This window comes from Typopeltis vanoorti, chromosome 6 (genome assembly GCF_054136105.1).
Source record: "Typopeltis vanoorti isolate ZY-2024b chromosome 6, IOZ_Tvanoo_1.0, whole genome shotgun sequence".
In the NCBI taxonomy this organism is placed as follows: Eukaryota; Metazoa; Arthropoda; class Arachnida; order Uropygi; family Thelyphonidae; genus Typopeltis; species Typopeltis vanoorti.
Window position 1 is genome coordinate 32,380,775 of NC_143554.1, and position 25,425 is coordinate 32,406,199.

At 34.8% G+C, this 25,425-nt stretch overlaps 1 protein-coding gene across 4 annotated transcripts in view; it reads right to left on the reverse strand.

Moving 5' to 3' along the window:
• Nucleotides 1–25,425, reverse strand: part of unc-104 (kinesin family member unc-104) — a 942,286-nt gene that overhangs the window by 711,854 nt on the left and 205,007 nt on the right. For all 4 annotated transcript variants that reach the window (XM_090394094.1, XM_090394092.1, XM_090394093.1 and 1 more), the window contains exon 9: nucleotides 22,912–23,055. In XM_090394094.1, coding sequence (XP_090250220.1) covers nucleotides 22,912–23,055 — 144 coding nt within the window. The remainder of the gene's footprint in view (nucleotides 1–22,911; nucleotides 23,056–25,425) is intronic.

Below are 25,425 nucleotides of genomic sequence, written 5' to 3' on the forward strand. Positions count from 1 at the left end.
CTTAGAAATTGTACTGTAGAATGAGTTTATTCATTAGCCATAGAACCCTTCTATTTGAGCAGCCACACAAGATAAGATAAGGAATAGCTTTCCCCAATTGGGTGTATTTGTTATGGTGCATATAACAGGAATTTTCTGCTTCGGACGGCTGAATACCGAATCTTTCTAATGATTCAGCCAAAGCTGAATATCTGAAAAAACATGCCGAAGCAACTAAATACTGAAGCAAAACTAAATATTTGTTGCATCCGTACCTTTAGCTACAGATTACAGCAAAAGAGATCATTACAAGCATAAAAGACCAAAGGCCATTCTCTCTTATCTACTGATTTCACCTAATTTTACAGCTCCCAAAGGGTGAGCTTAAAACGCTGAACAGTTTAAGTGTCCCAATCATATCACCTCTTCATCTTCTGGCCATCAAACTGTGCATGCCATGTCTTCAGCCTAACCTCATAAGTAACATTGTAGAATCGGAATATCACTTTCGTTATCCAAGTCTCTATCCTTGCCAATATTATTTTTACACCCCTTAAATCCTGGTAATCAGATCTCAGTAAAATAATCCAGACCATGTCTGGATTATTTTACTGATCAGGACTTATACAATCACCATCTTAAAAACATTGTATCCTGAACATCAAATTTCTATTAATCATCATCCCAAGATTCCTTTTCTCCTCTACTTCTTCTAGTATAGTTCCACCAACAACTTTTTGTGTGTTAAGGCTTAAGTGCTGAGAAAAACTCATCATAAAAATTTAATGAAAGAAAACAGCACTAGGAAACAATTAAAAATAGCATTTAACGATTCCAATATTTCATCATTCCAATATAGTACAAAACGAGATGTAATACACACAAGGCAGCACAAAAGTAACTGAAACACTGGACGAAAGACTAGAATCCTAATGAGATGGGGTTTCCTCTATGGACACCTGTTGGAGGCCTAGGATGTAAACTGGGATCTCGGTATTAGCGTTTCCCATATTTTTAGAAGTTTTATGCAACCATATTTATTTAAATTAGGCTGATTTTTAAGAGCAGTAGCAGATTCTAAAAACAGTCCTCTTGTAAATTTACTGTGATGGCAGCATGATGTTCTTTTTCCAACTGATTCTGTGAGATGTATCCAAAGCATGGTCTGCAAGGCCAGATTGACCATGCCATGACTGCAGATGTATTTTTTATATTCTTCCATTCGTAAGGTAAGATCAGCGATCTTCCTGTCTGTTCATAGTAGGCAACTTACAGGAACAAAGAACTCTATATACACCTGGAAATGAGAGGGGAGGAAAATTTTCTTTATCTACCCTTATCTGCTCCACTAAAGACAAATTTCCTCCCCTCTCAAATCCAGGTGTGCATAGAGTTCCTTGTGCCTGCAAGATTAGTGTTGCCAAATGAAAATTACTAAAAACAGCTAAATCTTAAAAAAAAAAAAGAGCTAAAAAGGAGTTAAAAATAAAAATTGAAGCTAAAATTTTAAAAGTTGTAGCTGATACTTTTAAGCTGATACTTACTTTATTCAAGTTGAAGTGATACTTGCACATAAGTGGAAGATGCATATAAATACATCTTCCATGTGGTTTTCTGCACTTAATTCACCCACCTTTTCACTTAGATTTTCAGCTTTATTATATGTGGTCATCGTTCCAATATTACTCAGTGTAGATGCTGGTAAATGATAGTCTGTACAGCACTTGTTGTTAAGCCTGAGGTCATACTTGACTGTATTAGCTGTCAACATTGGCAATTCCATCTTGTTTCTTAATTTAGTTTTAACTACATTCATGGAACTAAAAATTCGTTCAATTTCCCCATTAGAATTTGGCAGTAATAAATTTATTGCACACTGAGCAATTTCTTTAAATGGATTCATTCCAGATGCATCTTTGTATTCTCGTACTTCAGTCCAGAACAGCTCAGTGTTTTCTATATTTGTCCATTTATTTAAGTGGATAGTATTGTAATGGTATTCAGCAGCAGCAACATCTTTTTCTGTCATCATCATCAAATTCCTGCCATGTACCCTCAAGGGTGTACAGGATATGATAGTACTACATGAAAAAAATTACATCATTACTAACTTCCTATCTACAATTTTCCTCCAAATCAGTCTATTACTTGTCAAATAGACTGATTTGGAGGAAATCTTGGTCTTCCTCTGGGTCGTTTTGCTACCAACCTGGCAGAGAACACTTGTTTTGCTAATCTTTCTTCGCCCATTCTGTTTAAGTGACCATACCACCTGAGATTAGCTCTGCTAACGCATTCCTGGATGTTGACAATGTCAAGTTCTTTCCTAATATCCTCATTTTTAATATGATACTGCCATTGATGCCATCTGTTCACACCTATAATCTTTCTCAGGACTCTCATATCTGCAGTCTCTAGTCTTTAGTCAAGTGTTTTACTTCTTTTACTTCCAAAATGAAAAATGATGGTACGACATGACAAAATCTTTTTCTGTTTTCAGCATTATTTCTAAGCTGGCAGTAACAGGTTCTTTTATGTTTTTGGGTATTGTCAACAGAAAAAGAAGACATCATTCTTAAAATATTCAAGTTTTCAGGCAACCTTTGCTTAAGCTGTTTGAAGAGACCGAGAAGAAACTGTCTTGCTCTACTTCTAAGATTTCGCCCATCATTTTGCATGATTTTCTTTTGTATCAACTCTGAAATTTTTCTTTCAAATCTGTAATTTTGTAGATTTGGATTCAAATAGTCATCAATCTCTGACTCTAGAGGGTCAACCGTGCATGATGGTAGCACTAACATATTAGCAATAGAGAAAATCAAACGAGAAAGGTCTTCAAATAATCTCATCTTATCCGCACTGTTAGATTTGAAAATTTTGCTGAACTTGAACTAGAACAGGATGCAAAAATAAAAGGTAAAACAGATTCCTTTCATCTTTATACATCTCCCACAAAATTTGAGCTTTGTAACATTTCTCAATCACACTCACGACTTCGAAGTGAGCAATTTCTTTAAATGGATTCATTCCAGATGCATCTTTATACTGCTGAGAATTCTGTCTACTGCAGGTTCAATGGAGAGCCACCTTGTTGCACAATTGCTTATAATTTTCAGAGGAGCATCATTTTCGTTGATAGTTTGATACAGCTCTTTATATGCTGCTTATCTTGAAGAAGAACGTGAAAACCACTTATACATTTCGGCAACTAAAAATTCTAATTTTCTTGAGAGAGATTCTGCACAAGTGTGAGACATTATCATTGTAATGAATGGCATGGCATACACATCTAATTAAAATTAAGGAGGGAATATATGTCTTCAGTTGTTCTGCAATTATTGACACCAACCATAACACTGGCATTGTCTGTACCAATTGCAATGAGATTTTTAATATCCAGTTTCTTGGTCACGAGCTCTTTTTTTCAGTGCAGCCACAATACCACTAGTGTCACACTTTTCTAAAACCACCATGCTCAGAAATGTATGCATAATTTTGTTGAATTTCTTGCTATAATAAATGATGGCCATTTCCTAAAATCTTATTCACTGTGATATCATTCAATTCGTCTATTAGCAAGCTGAAATTTTCATCTCCTATGTTTCAATTAGATCATCTTCAAAATGCTCACTTAGAATATTCTTTAGAATTGCAGAACACTTAGTTCGGTGCATTTTTACCTTTGGCATAATTTGACTGTCTGGGATGATATTTTTGCAAAGATATACTAGATGATCGCAACTGTTGAATGATGAGCGACAACAAAGAAATAATGCTAACCTATCTTCAAAGTTTGCAGACTCATCAGACTTTTTCACAAGCATATTTGTAATAGGAACAGCCTTATATGGAACTGCAGCAAGATGTTTCTTAGTTTCGCTATGCTTTACAAGCTGACAATATTTAGCAGTTATATCACATCTGCAAAACTTACAGTGGCCTTTTGTAGTGCCACCAGGAATGTCACACAACCATTTACTAAACATTTCCATTTGCAACCACTCCCTCCCAAATTTTTGCTTGTAAGCTTTATTTTTCTCTTTGCTCATTTTTGAAGAAGGGTATACAACTCTTTACTGCAACAAATTATGATCAATTTTTGAAAACTTCCCACTTGCTATCGCAACTACCAACCAGAACACTGTGCAAAGACACTTGTAATGGTGTTATCAACTTTAAGGTGACAAAAATGGCAGACTGTTGGACCACGTTTCAAACACATGATGACTGACGTCATCATGTGTTTGAAACGTGTACGATGCTCGCACCAAACATACACTACAATTCCTTATCAAATGCAAACAACTGGAAAACTTTTAAAACAATTTCTTTAACAGTAAGTTATAAAAACAACTAAAAAGAGCTGAAACTAGTTCTGAAAGAGCTAGATTAAAATTTTTGGAGCTACGGAAGAAAAAAGAGCTAAATTGGCAACACTGTGCAAGATAGCCTACTATGGACAGACAGGGGAATCAGCTACCATCCAAATGAAAGAATATAAAAAAATACATCTGCAATCACAACTATAGTCCCTTATCACTTATTGCTCCCTTATCATTAACTTTTGCTTCTACATCTTTGCATTCTTTCACTCCCTCTGTTTCTCTAGCATTCGTTTCATTTCTGTTTCTTCCATGTACACCATCTATCTTTTCAGTCAGTTTCACATTCTTTGCATCATCGTCCAACAATATATCGCACTTCCGACAAATCCATACTTTCTCTCGTTCATTTTCTCTCTCTCTCTCCATAAACACATCTCTTACACTTCACCATGCATACGTATTGCACTCATGGTATTGAATCAGTTTCGAAAAGTCTATGTCGCCAATGCCATTTATCTGGGGTTTTTCCTCCTGCAAGCATGCAAAATGGCCCCGTGAACACACGTAGTTACAGCCATAGAATATACCTGGAGGCATAGGGCTAGTCACTGTATTCTCGGGATGGGTACGACTTAGAAGAGTTTAAGATAAATGAATTCAAGAACAAGTAGGCCTAGAAAGTAGGCACATAGAAGGGAGACATTCACCAGGAAACCTCCACACCATGTAAGATACGTTCACCAGGTATCCACCATACCCACATCCATCAGCTCAGTAGAGCATATAGCATGATTCATCACTCAATCACACAGCTTCCCACTACTACACACATTTTGCACTACTGAAGACAACACTGCATGTTGGTTCAGGTAACGTGGGACTTGCTTATTGCAGCCCTACCATGGAAACCCACGTTGTGAACCACGGTTCTGAATGTTTTTGTGAAAATTTGTGTTTCAGTTGATGCTGAGAACTCTGTATTCAATGTGTCAGTCAACAAATGGCAGTTTTTACATACTATCCTTCATAGCACCCTACAGTCATGTGTAGTAGATCATCCATTGTGGGCAGCACTTGCAGTTGACTCCTTGCACTTCCATCTCAGTATGGCATCACTGATTGTTGAAAGGCTTAATTTGTCAATGTGCTGAACAGATAGGTCTACAACATGGCATCATATCACAAAACTGCTTTCAAACTACACCAGTTCCCTTCTCGCAGTCATTTCACCCAGAAAGTTGCAATGACTTAGAGCATCACATTCCTTCAATTTTATAGCAGCTACAAACATGTGACTCATTACATCACACAATGCACCTTGACCATGTGTGTCTGCTGACTTCTTTCCAAACAGTATATGTAAATTAATAAATAACATCATCTATAAAGGGGCAATGTTTGAATTATGTTATACATAAAACTATCACTTGAGTGGGGAAAAAAAAAGCTTGAATAACCATACATACCTGGAGTTGTTGGCTTTTCATTGTGGATACAGTATACAAAAAGAAATTAAATAGAATAAAAACACTGAATAAATAATTTTAATTTAAAACTTTAAAAGCCTCACAAAGTCCAATCCAACACCTATGCTGAAAAGACATGTGAGGCAGTAGTGGAATTGATAGGGAATGCTTATGGATGAAAATTCATTCAGGACCCTAAATGTTCTGGCGAACAGAGCACTAGTAAAGCTGCAATGGGTCTAACAAGTTGGCAGTGGATTTATTTAAGCTAAACATGAAATAAACCAATTAAAGCCAGATGGACATAAACGGTAAATGATCTGGACTAAAAAGGAAACTGACAACAGGAATATTGTTGATGCTTGCAGATAAAAATGAGAAGACAACAGATGTTATGATGGAAAGGAAATTAGATGTTCTGAGTCTGAGTGAGACACAATGGAAAAACAAGAAAAGATGAAATTATGAGAAGACTTTTGTTATGGAAAGAAGGAGATGATCAGTCAAACAATCGTGTTTGTTTTATCATCAGAAAAGAAGTAAAGGACACTTATAAAATGTGAATGTGGAAAACACCTGATTTATCTAAGTATATATACCATTACTTGCAATACTTAAAGCATTACAAAACCAACAAGTGGAGGAGCCATAAGTCAGGACCATCAAATCAGTCCACACCAATGCCACAGCAGCAATTCATTTCAATGGAAACATCTCTACTGTGGAAATATACAGAGGTATAAGGTGACACAATATCTCCAAAATTATTCACAGTGTGCCTAGAAGAAATATTCAAACTTCTCGATTGGGAAGGAAAAGGTCTGAAGATAAATGGAAGATATTTAAGCCATTTATGCTTTTGCAGATGACATAGCTATCTTTACTTCAACTGTGCATGAATTACAAACTTGTATCCATGAACTCAAGACAGAAATATAATATCTGATAACGTTGGAGTCTTAACAGGTAACAGATTGATTTGCATAAAATTTGTAAATAGGAAGTTAGTAAAGATGCAAGTTTTTCATGTAGTACTATCATATCCTGTACACCCGTTAAGGGAACATGTCAGGAATTTGATGATGATGGTAGTGGTGATGGTAAAGAAATTCATTTATGTATGAGACAACTCTTGTTTTAGTAATATGCTAGCCTTTTATAATAAAGTTACAAGACCAGTAGATGAGGAAAAGGCATATACTGCCATTTTCTTGGCATTTGACAGGGTGCCACATGATAAGCTGATATTTAAGTTGCAGCACATGGGTTTGGATGTCAGGTTGGTCAACTGGATTCAGGATTGGCTGTCCGATAGGTATCAGAGAGTTGTGCATGGTGGGGCAGTTTCAAGGAAGCAGAGGGTTACAAGTGGGGGGTCCCACGGGGCTCAGTACTGGGACCTATATTGTTTAACCTTTACATCAATGACATTGTCAATGGATTGCAAGGGGATATACAGTTGTTTGCTGATGATGTGAAGCTGGGAAGGGTTATTAGTAATAGTGCAGATGTGGTAGCCTTGCAAGAGGATTTGAATAAGTTAGACATATGGGCAAATGATAGGGGATGTCGGTTTAATGTAGCAAAATGCAAGGTCTTAAATTTTGTGACACATCGAGCACGCTGCATGCTCTATTGGAGGAGCTATACTGGAGGAAGTAGGGGAGACAAGAGATATTGGGTTGATGGATTGACAGAAACCTGAAATTCAGGGGACATGTTGCAAAGGTGGTGAAGGCAACACAGAGGATTGCTGCAATAATGAGAAGGATGCTGACCTGCAGATATAAATGAGTTTTCATTCCGTTGTATAAGACCCTGATCAAACCACACTTAGACTATTGTTCTCAGATTTGGTCCCAAGGGTTTGAAGGGGATAAATTAACTGTGGAAAGGGTACAAAGGCCAATAACAAAGATGGTTTCAGGACTGCACAATGTTAGTTATGAGGATCGGTTGAGGGAATGTGGACTGTAGAGTTTGGTGGATAGAAGAAGGAGAGATAATATGATTGAAACTTTTAAACTGTTGGGAGGTGGTTACAGGGTTGACACTGGGGAGTTCTTTCGCTTGGTTGAACAGTGGGAAGGAGTGATGACAAGGGGCCAACCCTGGAAGTTAAGAAAGGAAACTGTGAGAAAGAGGGTGAAGAGTGGTTTCTTTGCATGGAGGGTGGTTGAACCATGGAATGCATTGCCTGATAGTGGTGAGAGCGAGAATGGTCAATGAGTTTAGAGTGGTATGATAGACTGTGTTTCCTAGGAGGGACCTACCTCCCACGATGAGTCTTAATAGACTTTGTGTTTCTTAGGAAGGACTGCGATGAGTCTTTTGACTCCATGGAGACCTGAATAATAATAATAATAATAATACAACAATCCAGTAAAGAAACATATCTTGTGTGTCAGAATCACACAAGTAACAAGTATTCATGCACTGATTTATTCATGCACCATGTCTGATCCAGAAGATAATAGTCAGGGGTTCTCCACCTGTTTGTGCATCAATGAAGATCTCAATAGTACTTATGCCTGATCAGTGCTCTTTGTCTTTCATGTAATGATGTCTTGATCAGCCTCTTTTTTCTCATAATTTTTCTGTGATGAACATGTTGGTCAGTCCTTCCATCAGCATATGTCTCAGATATTTCATTTTCCTATTCAAGAATTCAATGAGAGAAACTTTTTCATTTTGCTCTTTTAACCTGTAACAATTTTCTATCTAGTTCGCATATCCAGAGCTAGTACTTTTTTCCATTTCTTTTTCAATAATTTGTATTTCTGATGTGTACATTAATGTAGAAGAGGCATAGAAAGTCATTAGCTGCATTGCTGTATTTATGCTGACTTCTCTTTTAGTAAGCATTTGTTTCATGATAAGAAAGACCAGTTTGGCTATTTGTATTCTTGTATTCTTTGCATTTCCATGTGAATGTCAAATTTCTTGTTCATGTTTTCCATCAAATTGATTATACTTTATAAATATGTAAACCTGTCTACTCATTCTACATGACAGTTTTTAAAGCTATGCTTAAGTTTTATCCATCCCTTTATCTGTGATTATCACTGGTCTTGTTTTCTGGATATTTATTTATAGACCAAATTAATCAATTACATGTTCTCTTTCTGAGAAGATCCCAAGAAACAATAGTGATAAATACATGGCCTTACTTATCACTTCCCTCTTTTTAAATTTATCCATTGTGAAAGCATATTGTTTATTGCAATGGTTTTGCCCAGTATATTTTTTATTATCCTTAAATGTTTTGAGTCCAGTGCAAATATTATAAATTTATAGGGACAGATCCCTATAATTTTACTGTGAGACTGTCAAATATGTTTTAAAAATCTAAGAGCACAGGAATGCCTAATTTAATTAATTAATAATTTAATTATTAATTAATCCAAGTGTATTTCTACAGACCTGGTGATTCAGCTGCTGGGGACAAGAAATGCATTGCTAAATTAAACTGATAGTACAAAGCAAGTAATTATTATGAGTGACTTAAATTATACAAACATCATTTGGAGAGAAGAGAGATCTCATTATAACAATGAATTAGAATTTATGAACTACTGTAAGAAAACTTTCTCAAGCAACATGTGAAAGAAGGAACTCGAGGTCAAAGAACATTAGATCTGATTATAGCATCAGAAGGGGGGGGGGTCTCAGTTAAGAATGTGAATTTTTTTACAACCAGTTGGTGACGGTGTTCGTGCCATACTGTCCTGTGACGTAGCTAACTACACTAGTAATAATACTAACTATATGTATGTCTCAATTAGGACAGGTTATTTGCTCAACTATGAATCTGGAAATTACAACAAACTCAGGAGGAGAATACTATCTTTGATCCCATGGTATCCATTACTGAATGGTGGGAAGGATATCAGAAATGCATGGGAAACTTTGAAAATGTTAAATGAGGCAGGATCTGAATGTGTCCTTGCAGTTCAAAGAACAAATAAGGTGGGAATGAAATGGATGTGCAACGTTATGAAGCAAGATATCCATAATAACAAGAACATGATGTGGAAAATATATCATGAGAATAAGAGAGACAGGAGTCATGAAATATATCAAGTGGACAGCAGAAAAGTTGAGTATTGTACGAATATAAAAAGAAACTGGCTGTGCAGTTTCTTTTCAGCTAAAGGCAATCCAAAAGAATTTTATCATTATGCTAAAAGTAAAAGAAAAATTGAATGTGTAAGAATAATATAGTGAATGCAGATAGACAGTACTTTTGCATCAGAAGCAAACAAGATTGTTCAAAATGTGCTCACTTCACTAAGATAGAACAACCAGGTGTATGTAACATGGAGCAGAGTGCCACATTGGGTGAAGAGATATCTAGAGGTGAATGAGGTTCAAGAGCTATTGCATAACCTGTATATGAATTCAGCAATAAGGCAAGATGGGATATCAGCATGCACATTAAAGGATGTTCAACCAAACTGACTTGCATCTTGTCACATTTGTATTAACTTGAGTCTTAGCTCAAGAAAGATCCCAAAGGAATGAAAATAAAGTATGCTAGTTCCATTGCACAAGGATGATGCAAAAACTAACATATCTAACTACCAATCTATCAGTATCTCTGGGATGTTACAGATGATTTGGATAAAGAAATGGATATACTCTGATACTGTTGGACTCTGCTAAGACAATTGATAGTGTAGGATATCTGCATTAAAATTCAAATATCGCAAGTTAAAAAGATAACAATGAATTACAGTTAAGTTAAATAATAATGTGGTATTTTTAAATGTTGTTAGTTAAAAGTCTGCTTATTTTTGTACATCATGAGCAAGACAGTTTGAAGTGTTAACTTTATCTTTGGCTGCTGAAGTCTTGCTTAGATATGAAATAAATTTATTCAAGTTAGATATTAGAGCTTAATTGTATTTTGTAAAAGCTGTCACATGTTGTAAATGTTAGTGTTGTTTGTATTTAGTCAAACATTGTTCACAAAATGTTAGTGACAAGGAAAGTGAAGGTTAGCACCCTATTTTCGAAAATGATTAAGTGAACTTACCTCAGTGCATAAACCATATGAAATAAATGGTTATAAATTCTGGATGTTTCATTTTCAAATTAAACTTTTTTGCACTGTGAAGAAAGAACCTCATTGTTTCAAGCCAAACACTGGAAAGCAATAATGGCAGCACGTGATGGTAAACTAAGTGGAAGTTTCCCAGTTACATTTTCAAGCATGCACAGAAGCAAAAAGAAACACAGCAACAGAAAACTGTAGAGTTTCTCCGTGTCTTCAATATATAAACGCTGAACAGAAATTAGAAGAAAAGTTAGAAATGGAAGATTGAAAGAGGATATCCTTGTAAAAAGAGATGAGTGTGAAGTTTACTGTAGTCTTTAATTTATTTTTAATTAATAATAATTTATAAATTATTATTGATTTAATCTGAAATAAATTAAATTAATAATTTAATTTATTTCAGTTAAAGCTGAAAGGAACTTTATTGATTTCCAGTTCACACAGAATGGGTCCAGTAAATTTTGTTTTATTTAGGATTCTTAGTCTGATAAATGATTTCTTAACAGTGGATATATGGCCTTGGTTATTTCTTCAGAAGCTTTCATATAGAAGATAGATTTTTCAGAAGCAGTTTATTCAATAGAACTTGCTGCTACTCATATAGAAAGTGAAGACCAAATCAACTCAGACTGACTCTTACCTTTCCTGGCAAAATCATATCACTTCAATAGCTCAACAACTTCTAAAAACCTTGGCATGATTTTCCAGTCAAGACCATATTGTTCAGAAAAGGGTGGTCCAGGTGATTAATGACATTTCCTCTTACAGACTTGCTTCAGCCACTTTCCCATAGAAGATCAGTTTCTGCATTGTGTCTCTTCGACAGGTATTTCCATGGCCATTGTTTAGCAGAGCTAGTATCCATGTCTCCTATTTCCGCCAGATCCACAGGAACTAGTGCTACTGCTGCTTAACATCTTTTACAGTCAAACTGCATACTCACCGAACCTACTACCAGTTATCTTTCATTCCTTCCACCTTAATTCTCTCTCTCTCTCATGAAGCATTTCCAAAGAACTACAATTTTCAATAGCTGAGGAAGAATATCAACAGATTACTTTATTCTTGACCGTACCCTCACACATCATCAGTTTGCTATAAGTTCTGCCTTTCATGTGTGGGATTAAAAAAAAAAATTACAGAAGTATCTCGGATGAAGACAAGATACGTTCTCTTAAGCGTTCTGTGATTTTAGGATACAATAATTTATTTGATTTATGCCACTGTGAAACATAAAGCGATTTATGTGTTAATCTTTCTCCTGTGTGAATTCAAGAAATTATAAAAGTTTCTGTAGGAAGCAAGTAAGTGAAATTCCAGAAGTTTTTGTCTATATAGGATAATAACTGTTGGTTCAAGTGATTGAAAGGAAGTTATGCAAATGTAAGTATTTTTCTTGTTGTGATTTGAAGAATACATTAGCGTTTGCATAGATTTGATGTTATGTATATTTGTGTTATTTGTAAATTAAAGAGTAATAGATTAAATGACTTTAAAATAGGTTAATTTAAGAGACTGCATTTAATATGAGATATGATGCAATACGAACCTGTGTGCAAGGTTAATTGGGAGATTAGTTTCAGTGATTTCTTTTTATTTTGAATTTAAGAGTTTTAAACCACTCCGAATGCATAGAAAGAAGTAAAAATACACACACAAACACACATGCAATAGGATACCACATGAAAAGCTGTTGCAGGAGGTGGGAAAATATGGGACTGAAATTTAAACTATTAGCATGGATAAGTGAGTAGTAGACAGGTATCAGAAAGTGGTATATGGTGGGTGGGTGTGGAGGGCATCTACCTGGTGTATCCCAGGAATCAGTTCTTTGGACACAGTTGTTCAATCTCTGTACATTAATGATATTAAGAAAGACCTGACAAGATATTCAAATGTTTACTGATAATACAAAAACAGGCAGGGCAATCAGGAATGTTCCTGAAGTGCAGCACTTACAGAATGACTTGAATAAGATGTAGCAGTGGGAAAATGATAATGGTCATCAAATTAATATTAGTAAGTGTAAAGTTATGCACTTTTGTGATGAGATATCCAATGGCACATTATACTGGTGGGATTATGCTGCAAGACACTGATGAGGCTTGGGATCTTGCTGTTACAGTGTACAGAAATTTGAAGTTCAAAAGTAATATTGCAAACACTGTAAATACCACTCAGAGGGTTGCTGTGATGTTGAAACACTAACATTAAAGAATAAGGAAGTCATTTTGCCTCCTTACTAGGCCTTGATACACCCATACCTGGACCACTGTGCACAGATTGGATCTCCTGTGTTTAGAGGAGATAAAGAAGCTGTGGAAGTGTGCAAAGAAGAGTAACAAAGATGATACTGGGATTGTGGAATGCAGCTTTGAGGACAGACAGAAGATATGAACTGAGACACTGGTAAACAGGAGAAAGAGAGGTGATATGACAGAAGTTATAAACTTCTGAGAGGGTGTTAGAGATTATCGACTGATGAAAATGTTCATTATTTAGAAGATGGGGGGAGAATGGGGGGAGGGGGCATCCATTGAAGTTAAGTAAAGTGCATAAACTAGATTTTTCTCTAACAGAGCAATGAGTGAATGGAACAGTTTATCTGCAGAAGCAGTGAGTGCATCCAATGCGAAAGAGTTTAAAAAGGTTTGACAGCTGGTGTAGGTGATCTATGGCCTCCTTTCAATGAGATTCTGACCTGCTAGGGGTCTCAGATGACAATGATAATAAAATTGAAGAGAATTAAATTAGATGATATAAGAAGGCATTTTTTTCAGTAAAATTCAATTTATACAATTTTTAAAGATACAAATTATTCTTATAAGAAAATAACTCAATTATTTTTAGAATACATAAATATATATAAATACAACACACACACACACACACACACACACACACACACAGATTTACTATTGTACTTACAGCCTGCCACAATGAAAGCATGAGAAAGAAAAGTTCAGTGTGAATTAATAAAATTTTTACTTAAAACTAATATTTGAAGATTATATTTTGTTATATTTTAAAATAATAGATCTTCAATTCACTACTTCTTATGTCAATTATTACTAATTCTGTTCCTTGATTGAAACACCACTTTCAACAACTCAGTACATGAAATTAATTTAGAACATATCACTATACAAAGCAAAAACTTATACTTTAAACAGGAATAATGTTTGTTTTTCATTGATAACCTTAAAGATGCTGTGTGGACTGCTCTTGATTTCTCAGTAACAACCATCATTTTCATAATTAAGCTCCTTATATTTACACAAATAAACACTTTAGAAGTGAACATATCAGTATTATACAAAAATTGAGAATGAATTATTATCTAACTTACAATACTATGACTATAATAGCACATGAAAACCAAGGAACAATTTTTAAATCTGAAAATGTTACTTGATTCCATCACAGGAAATCCTCTAGCTGTACAAGTGCTCTAAATTAGATACTAATTCCTAATGACACCAATGCATGTATCAAAATGTTGAATACAGTAAATCAATTCTCCACCCCACAAGGTGTGTCAAACTATCATGAAAAAACCTCAACATGAACATTGAATAAGCATGTTACAGAGAATGGAAAGTTCTATAAGAACATTTCCCTGCTCCCGCTTTTGTTTCTTCTTTGTTTTCATATAATTAATTGGGGTGGTGCTAGCATAGTGCAAAGCAAAAGTGGTGTTTCATGTGTTCTACAGATGAAATCTTATTTTAGTGAATTGGTTATATCTTATTTAATTCATAGTGTCATGTTGAAAATTTAATATATCATTTAGAGAGCATTTTTATACATGACACCTATCTGTACAAGGAAAATGGCAGCTAAAGCTTCCTTGTCCATCGAGTTTAGCATGAAGGATTTTGTAAGATGTACTGTGTCTTCTACATATTCATTTGCAAGAGTGAACGGGTTGTGGTACGAAAAGAGTTTGTCGTAAACGTTTCTTGTGACAGTGGAAGAAATGTGAGTTATGTGGAAAGCAGGAAAATGATGTGACAAATATTAACAATGTAAAGAAAGATAGTGAAAGTGTTCTGGCAAATCTGGAAGTAGTGAATGAGAGCTTGAAAGAAGTGGTAGAAAGTAACTTGGGTGATGAAGTGACAATAAGGAGTGAAATAGCATGCTTATGTTGCGCCCTTCACAGGACAAAATGGGAGCTAGAGCAATTGGAGAAATGATTGCTGTGTGATACAGTAGGCAGGAGAATGAAACAAAATGTGAATTCGTAAAATATGAAAATGCAAGAAAATGGAAATAAGAAGGAAAATAAGAAAATGGAAATATGGAGATTCAATGATAAGAGGTAAACTTAATGAACGACTGACAAAATTATGTTTCCCAGGTACAAAAATCAAAGATATAAGTGAAGCTATTAGTTTGCAGAAGAGAGATGTGAAAGAGATGATTGTTATGGTAGAAACAAATGATTTGAAAGGAGAGAAATATGCAATGGGACAGGACATGAAAGACTTGTTGAAAGAAGCAAGAGTTGAGAAGAAAGGACAATTACTAATGAGAAGACTGTACAGGAGAAATGGTGTGAAGTTTATTGATGTATGGAGTGAATGTGATGGACGAAAGGATATATATATATATATATATATATATATATATATATATATATATATATATATATATATATATATATATGCTTGAAATACTACATTTAAATGGTTTTGGAGTTATTTTGGAAAAAGTATTGTTTAGTGAGAGTTTGGAAGTACAAAACCAGAGAAACCAGTGATATTATGAGGTCTGGCCATCCCTGGGACAAATGAGTATGTGTGTACAGAAATGATTATTCAATGCTGTATGTGGTTTCACAGGTTTCCAATTCAAATGAGTTGATAATGATATTACACAAGGGTAATTATGGGTAAAAGAGGACATTGAAATTTGTGTACATGTCCACAAATGTGTATATGTTCCCAAATACTGCCAGCAGTATCAGGAATAAGGAAGAGGAGTTTCTGGCATTGGTGAGTTTCACTTGGCCAAAAAATTATAGGCATCAGTGAGACCTGATTGACAGATACCAAACTGAGGGCACAGCAATGGGTAATCCTCTTTCTCCCACATTAGCTAACTACTTAATGGAAAGATTTGAAAAACATATACTGAATAGAATCCTTTCTATGTTATCCTTTTAGTACAGATATGTTGATGTTTTTGCAGTTATGTACAGACCAAGAGTTTGTCAATTAGATCAACAATCTTCACCATCATATCCAGTTCACTCTCGAGTCAGAAGAGAAGAATCAGATTGCCTTTTCAGATCTCCTATTACTTCGTCAACCAGGTGGTAGCCTTCACTTCTCATTATTCAGAAAGAAAACACATACTGGACTTTGCATTCATCCTGTTTCACACTGTCATAATTGTCAAAAATCTGGAGAAAAAAGAAACTGAACTTTTGATAGAAAATGAAACACAGGCCAATTACAATTATTCAAATCATTTATTTCAACAATATACTCTCCTTCAACTTTGATACAGTGTTTGGCATGGTCAATTAATTTGTTAAATGAGTTTTTTATATTGGTTTTTGGGATGCTGTTGAGGGCCGTGGTTACTGCTGCTTGAACGATTTGGTGTATCGCTTTCCTTTCATTGGCAAATGAAGTCGTGGGAAGAGAAAGAAGTCACAGGGTGCTAAATTAGGTGAATACGGCAAGTGATCCAACACACAAACTTAGTTTTTGCTCAAAAACTGTCTCACAATGTGTGAACGATGAGATGGTGCATTATCATACAAAAGTGTGCATCACGATGTTCATGCCATACGCAACGAATTCTCACTATCAATTGCTTCAAAACTTCGAGATAAAACTCGCCATTGACCGTTTGGCCAGGCGGAGCGAATTCTTTGTGGATAATGCCCTTGGAATCATAGAAACAAATCAGATTGTCTTTACTTTTGAATTCTCCAAGATTTTTCGGATGCCCTTCTTCTGGTGGTCTCCACTCAGCACTCTGGCGCTTTGTTTCAGGCTCGTACTCAAAACACCACATTTTGTCACCAGTAACGATCGTTTCAAGGAAGTTTGAGTCCTTATGAGATTTTAATGAAGGTCCTTGCACTGTTCAATTCGATACATTTTTTAGTCGTCTTTCAAGTTGTGGGAAAAAAATTGCGAATTCAAAGGCCCAAACTCTCGGTCAAAATGTTGTGCACAGTTGATTTTGGAATCTCCAATTCATCTTCAATCAATCGCACGAACGATTTCGGGTTTTTTTTTTGGTTTTTTTTATGAAATCATGCACTTTTTGGATGTTACCTTCACTCAGTCCAGTTTTTGGACGGCCTGACTTTTCATCATCCTCAAGCGTCTCACAACCACTTTGAAATCGCTTAAACCACTCGTAAACTTGAGTATGAGATAAGCATTCATCACCATATGCTTTTTGAAGTATTTGATGCATTTCGGTGAAACCTTTACCAGTTGAACACAAAAGTCAATTGCAGCTCTCTGTTTGAAACTCATTTAACGACCGTTCGTCAAAACACACTGTCACTCTTGGCACTATAACTCAGCTTCTAATGAAACAAATGTCATAAACAGTTGACACTACACTAATGAAGGTTGCTGCTTTCGATAACAAAAAGATACAACAGGTGGCGCCAATAGTTTCTTCTATTTTAGAAAACTTTGGTTTCTTTTTGGACAGAGGGTGTAGTCAAACTACTTAGATCTGTTGGCCTACAAACACCCTTAACTGAGTCTAGAAAAGTAGATATCTTTGTTAATAAACAAAGATATCTACTTTTCTAGACTCAGTTAAAGATAAAATCTACTTTTCTAGGTTCAACTTAAGATAAACATCTGCTTGGAATACATCAAATTCCTTGCCAGTGTGGATTATCACATTTTGGATTCTCTGGCTCATGGAACCTTAAGGTTCCATGAGCCAGAGCAACTGAGACTTGCAGAGCATGCTATCACCACAAGACACAGAGTTCTTTGGAAGAAAATTAAAGTTCTTCATAAAAGCAATAATCTCTTGGAATGTTTATACAAAGAGAATTGTGAGACCTTATTACACTGATTGAATCTAAATAGAAACAGTGAACTAAAATTATACCCCTTATGGAAAATAGTTCTTCACAAATTCCAGAATTAACTTAAATTTAATTATATACATCATCATTATAATGCTTTTCAAGTATTTAGGCTTAGAGTGGCCTCTTCTGGCCTTAGAAGTCATTGTTGAATCTCTTTAGAGGATATCCCAGTTTTCTTTTTCTAATGGTTTGTAATTTAAGGTTTGTTTTGGTAAGTTTTTTGTTTTCATGCTTTCAATGTGTTCAATTCATTTATGTTTATATTTTTTTTAATTTTTTCTATTACTGATTCCTGGTTTAATTGTTTCATAATTTCTTCATTTCTTTTGTGATTGAATAGAGTATACTTTCCAGTTTTTCTCATAAACTTCATTTCAGCTGTTATTAATCTTTCTTTGTCTTTTTTGTTTTATTGCCTAGATATCACTTCCATACAATAGGACTGGTAGGGCTAATATATTGTATACATTTAGTCTGGTTTGTTTTTGAACTAGGTTAGGTTTAAATGTAGAGTTAATTACACCTTTTATTTTTAAATATTTTGCAATTTTTAGGTTTACATCTTTTCATTTTCATATGTAATCATACATCTAAGGTAGTTAAATGAATTCACCTGTTCTAAAATCTTATTATCTATTAATATTTTAGTTCTTATTAGTTCTGCATCTTGACTACTGCCCACAGATGTCACCTGGATTTCTTGGGGACCAGGAGATGATAGAGAAGATTACAGAACAAGTCACTAAACTGTTTATTGGTCTGTGGAATGCTCTCTATGGAGATGGGTTGACAGTGTGTCGGTTACAATGTTTCGTTGATAGGCGGAAAAGAGAGAATGTGATGGAAACTTTTAAACTATTAAAGGGATTTTATAAAATTGATGCAAAGGAAATTTTTCAATATATGACAAGTAGCTAGTGAACTAGGGATCATCCATGGAAGTTGTGTGGAATTGATTGCCAGAATTAGTTGCGAGTTCCCTGATAGTGAACGAGTTTAAGGATAGGTATGATATAAGTTTTCTGCGTATAATAGTTAGTTCAGGTCTCCTGCAATGAGTCTCCAGACTCCATGGAGGTACCATATAATAACAGTGATAATGAAAGAGAAGATCAGGCATGGCACTGTTGATATACTTCTTACAAAACCTCAAAAAGAAAAACAGTAGAACATAATAAACCAATATTTATGTTCTTCTATGACTTAGAGAACACTTTTGACAGAATGAAATTGGAAGATATTTTGAACTTTAACATCAAATGATTAAAAATATATAACCAAAAAAAAATGTATAAGAATATATCACAATACAAATGCAACACAAATGTGAAAATTCACTGGATATACTGACATAATTTTACTACTTCAAAAGCAATATGTTGCCGAGCACATTACTTTAAAAAAACCGATTATTGCAATGATTGGTTTTCTCTTATTACATCTGAAGACTGTGCTATACATTTTCACACTGTAGGAAAGGGGAAGGAGAAGAATTCCAAAACTAAATAATAATTTACTAATTGAGCAACTTTAAATATTTGGTATTTTTAATAAAGACATTACTTCATAACAGTGCTTCATGGTATAAACACCATGATGAAAATAAATAATTTTATTTATTTATTTATTTTTAATGTAGTTACTATCCACGAAGATTATTACCAAATCTATAGCACATTTGTGCCATGGGTGGGCTTAGGATTTTTTTTTTTTCCATTTTTATCAATTTTATATAATTTTTGCATTTTTTATTTATTTATTTTTTTACATAATCTCAAAACTCTGCTCTAGGGACCAAATGGAACTTTTTCAAGCCACTTCAGGACTCCAATAAGCAGGGCAGTGGTTTCACATAGGCGATGAAATTCATCTTCCACCTAAAGACAATCAAAAACATCCATGCTTCAGATCCCACAATGGTGGCTGGAGAGCAGGTATGCTAACCACTAAGTCAATCAAGCTGACTTTATGGAGCTCATTAATATTTCAGCAGGTTTCTTTAACCAGCAGCACTCAATCAGATTGTTGAAAATAATTCAAATTGTAACTTAAAAGGAAGCAATGTCCAACTCAAGATGATGCCTAAGGCTGTGAAGTTTTTATCCAGCTTATGAAGTTTTCTGTCAGGTTCATAAACTTAATACCATCCTTATTTCTCCTAAAGAAAAACAGCTTCCTCTTTCTTAACCTGGAGTTTACAGAATCCCCTGCTCTAGAGGCTGGACAGACTGGTCATTCTGCACAAATTCATCTTGACGAACATCAATAATGCATTTCACTTAAAGAACACAATAAATCTGGTATAGCAAACCATGGATTATCTACAAAACACAGGATTCAGTGGAATAAAACCAAATTACATAAAGTTATTTTCTTCTGGAAAGACTGTACAAAGTAAGTTTGTACAGTCTTACTCAATACTTACCCAAAGTAAGTATTGCCTTAAATTTTGGAAAGTTATACGGACTAATACTCACCATTCATGTGTTCTGTAAACTAAACTGTAATTAATTATTTATATTTAAAAATATTTTATTAACTGATTTATTTTATTGTAATTATTTTTGGATATCTATTAATGCAGATGGAGCTATTCTTGTGCAGCTAATAGTGCATATAATATCACACGCTTTCAATTGAAATGATGTTCACTTTTGTGTGACTGTTTTCCTATAAAATGCTATAAATAAAATTATTTAAATTAACGTGATTCAATTATTAATTAGCTATAATGAGAGAATATCAAGAACATGGTTTGCCAATCCCAAATTGCTATCTAAATGATCATGGAGATGGAGCATTTATGCTCTTCAAGTTATATATTAGCTAATCTGTCAGTCTAAAATGGCAGATTTTGAGCAGCAAAGAATTTCTATCAAATTTTGCATCAACCTCAAAAAAACTGCTGCAGAAACTCACCAATGCTTAAGGAAGCATGAAGCTATAAGCCAAAGCAAAACTTTTTTGTTCAATGCAGTCCGTCAGGTGTTTTGAATTAGATGCACTGCTGCAAAATTTGTGCCAAGGCTGCTTGGACTATCAACCAAGAAGAACATCGCATTGCTGTCTGCAGGGAGCGCAAAGATCAAGCCAGAGATGACCCCAACTTCATCTCCAAGGTCATAGACAGTGATGATTCATGGGTTTACAGTTTAACTCTGACACAAAGCATGAGTAAGCTGAAAAAAGTGCATCAAGTTCGCAGCAATGTCAAGTCAAGAGTTTTTTTTTTTTTTTTTTTTAACATCCAAGACATTGTCCACAGTGAACATATATAACATGACTTCTACATTACTTCAACCTTGGTATCACTTCTGGGTCTAGCACCCACTAATGAGACCTCAATAAAGGTTGAAACTGGTCTGGATAGTGGCCCTTCTTATAATGCTATGCATTATGGGAAGTATGGCACATATCCTTACAAACATGTATAATGTTTGTGAAGATAAGATCTGATAATGTTGGAGTTTTGACAAGTAACAGATTGATTTGGAGGAAAATTGTAGATAGGAAGTTAGTAATGATGTAAATTTTTCAGGTAGCACTATCATATCCTGTACACCCCTTGAGGGTTCATGGCAAGAATTTGACGATGATGGATATGTGCATTGCATGAAGGGATACTAAGGCAACTGCTGTGGCGTCATTAGCCTCTTTATATGAGTTGTCCTGTTATGAAGTTGCTTCGTGTGCAAACCTGTGATCCATAGAGTACAGTAGAAAGATAACACGATGTAGCCCTAATCTTCTCCATCTTGCCAGTATTATAGCCATTACAATCATTCCATCATGCTTATCATTTCTAGAATTGAGTTTTTCTGAGAATATTTGCCTTTGGCCTTAAAGCCATACTTGCTTGAGGCTGAAAACAGCTGCTTCCCTCTAACAGGAAATGGAATAAACTTTCACATTCCCCAAGTCAGACTTTTGGAATTTCTACAAGGCCTTCATGGCTACCATAGTGGCTAGGAGTCCAAAGAATCCCCCACCATACCTCACCCTTGCAAGCATTCCCATATTTCTCATATGTCCCTTTCCCATAATAAGTACATTTGGAGTGGACTTTAGGTAGGTAAGATTAACCAATACTAAAAATGACTTGTTTGAAGAAGCTATTTATAATATAAATAGCTTCTTCAAAAAAATAAATAAATAAAAAAAAATTTAAAAATGAGAATTAAAAACCTTTTGCTGATTCATAAAAGGAAAGCATACTAATTTTTCTAATCCAATTAAAATTTAAAAATATAGATGCATTACAGATGAAATCTCAATTCAAATATCTCCTGTTTAACACCACAAGAACAAAGAAGTACTGTGCAATTTATACCAAGTGGTGCTTATTTGAAGATGATCCTGACCTATATAGACAACTGTTTACCTTCCAGAACAATAAACTCGTGGTACAAATAGTTTAGAGACAGGCTGATGTCAATGATGTGAAAAGATCCAACTGGATGATAACTTCAACTAGCATGGACAGCATCTGCCATGAGTATTCAAAGCACACATCAATGCAACAGGTCACCTTCACAAAACATGAAACTATAAAGGAAGGGTGGAGGATGTTTACAATTTACTTAAGCAGCCTAAAAGTACAGTCAGAAGTCAATGAAATTGACTTTGTAGATTACTGTCTTGTTTAGTTCATGATTAATCAGTAAGGGACTACAATAGTAGTTGGCTGAACAATTTTAAGAAAAGTAGTTATGACTAATTTTATCAGTGCAAGAGGGTGTGTAAAATCTAGCTGCTGTCATTATATCAACCTAATAAGTATAGAAATAGGCTTCTCCAAGGTTTGCCATGAAGAGTAGGAAATTATGGGGAAAAAAAATTCAGTTATTGCAATGTGCTTCAATTTCCTCACTTAAATTATTTATATAAAAAAAATTCTTCTCATTCCATATCTTGAAAAATGTTTCAAAAGCTTATTCTTTAATTTAATTAATCAGAGAAAGATAATGATAAGTTTAATTTATTATTATCATTACTCACAATTTCTGCCAGAGCTGATATCACTTTCCCTAATGTTGTCAGAGATTTATTGATGTTGGCCCCTTCTTTTAATCTTGTTCCTTGGGCACCTGTAGAATCTGCTCTTTCACTGCCTGCTAAATCTACTAAGCTAATTTTGCTGACCTGCAAAAAATTTTAAACAATTTATCATACTGAAATAATATCAAATTTATATAAATTAATATCACAAAGTTATCTTGCAGATTAACCGCAAATTTTATACATCAATTTAAATATTAAATCATTATTTCGTAGAAAGGACTGATGTGCTAATGCATTTAAATTTCAGTGCTATACAGTTGGAGTTGGGGACACAAACAGATTATAATGAAAAATTAGGTCAGAAGTATGCTTACAACAGCAAACAAACCTATGTATGCTTACAAACCTTTTTACAAAAGGCAGTTGAAAAGTTTATGTTGTTAACTACCATTTATTACTTTGAGAATCAATCACTAAATCACTGATAAACTACACAGTAATAGCAGTTCCTGAGAAAGAGATTCCAAATATAATTATAACTCCCCCCCACTTCCCATTGGGACACTTGATGTGTGCATGTACTGTGCAATTTATATCAAGTGGTGCTTATTTGAAAACTGCCTCTATCTACACAGAGAGATGTTTACCTTCCAGAATAATAAACTGGTGGTACAAATTAGCTCACTCACAGACAGATGTCAATGATGTGAAAAGATCTGACTGGATGAAAACTTGAACTAGTATAGACAGCATTTACCATGAGTCTTCAAAGCACACATCAATGCAATAGGTATGTGAAAATCAAGGTCATTCTTGATCACCTTCTTGCTCTGGACAGAACCATTTATAATATCTTTAACCAATAGTTTCTCAATATAATAAAATAATTTTGTTGTTGTCAAATAACACATAATGCTTCGATAGTAACAGTATCTTGTTCACATAATAATCAGAATCATGTATCTTCTGTCATTTGTAAATATGTTTTGAGTATTGTTACTAGGTTATAAATTAAACTTGCTACAACTAGCTCTAATTGGGAGTATTTTACAAGGGTGGTCTGAAAAGTTCTTTGCCTCAACCACAGATAGCAACACTATCAGCAAGTTTTTTTTTTCTAAACTTGATACATCTGTCAAAAGCATCCACGTGAAATTGCAAGTCATTCAATCAACCATTTTGTTTTATACAGCTGTCTCAAGCAAAAGTATTGTCTTTATCCCTTGAAATGGATAAAATTGAGTATTGTGCAGTTATAAAATTCTTTGTAAAAGAAGGTTTAAGGCCAAAAGAAATTCATTTGAAGTTCATAAAAGTTTAGTTCATAAAAGTTAAACTTAGCCGTTCTAGTCATGAAGATGATCCACGTGAAGGGCATTCAAAAAGTGTAACAACACCAGAAATCATTGATCAAGTGCACGATATGGTATGGGATGACCAGCGAGTCAAAGTGCGTGAAATTGCTGAGACTACAGGTATTTCAAAAGAATGCGTAGGATATATTTTACATGAAGAATTGCATATGAAAAAGCTTTGCACAAGATGGGTGGCACGCTTGCTCACAGATCAAAAACGCACTTACATGAAAATCTCTGAACAGTACTTGGAGCATTTTAACAAGAATAAAACTGATTTTGTGCATCAATTTATTACTATGAATGAGACTTGGATTCACCATTGCACACCAGAATCCAAACAGCATTCAAAACAGTGGACAGAAGCCGGTTCTCCAGCACCAAACAAGACAAAGTTGGTTCCTTCAGAAGGAAAGACCATGGCAGTTTGTTTATTAATTATCTTGAAAAGGGTAAAACAATAACCGGAATATTATTCCAATCTTTTAACCAGATTAGACGAAAAAATTCGTGAGAAAAGATCCGGTTTGCAGAAGGAAAAAATCATCTTTCATCAGGACAATGCAACTGCCCACAAAGGTGTTTTGGCAATTGGAAAATTAAGGGATCTGTACTATGAATTGTTGGAACATCCACCCTATTTCCCAGATTTGGCTCCCTCTGACTTCTATCTCTTCCCAAAACTAAAACTCTTCCTTGCTGATCAGCGTTTTTCTTCGAATCAAGAGGTGATTGCAGCTGTAGAGGGGTATTTTGCAGATCTTACTGAGAACCACTACAGAGATGGGATAAGAGCACTGGAGCATCGCTGGAATAAATGTATTGGTCTTAAGGGAGATTATGTTGAAAAATAAAAATAATTTTGAAATTATAAATTTATTTTCATTGTCAGGCTGAGAACTTTTCAGACCACCCTCGTAATAATAAGGTGTTACACCTTTTCACTATGGTCCATCCCATAATGCAGAGCATTATACACATCTGAAAGGTGTGTGCTTTGTATTATGGGATACTAAGACAAGTGATGTGGAGTCATTAGTCTCAATATACAAGTAGCCTAGTCATGACGATACCTCACATGCAAACATTATTTGTTTACACTTGGATAAAGGATTAAACCAAGAATATAATTTCATGTCATCTTTAATTTATAGTA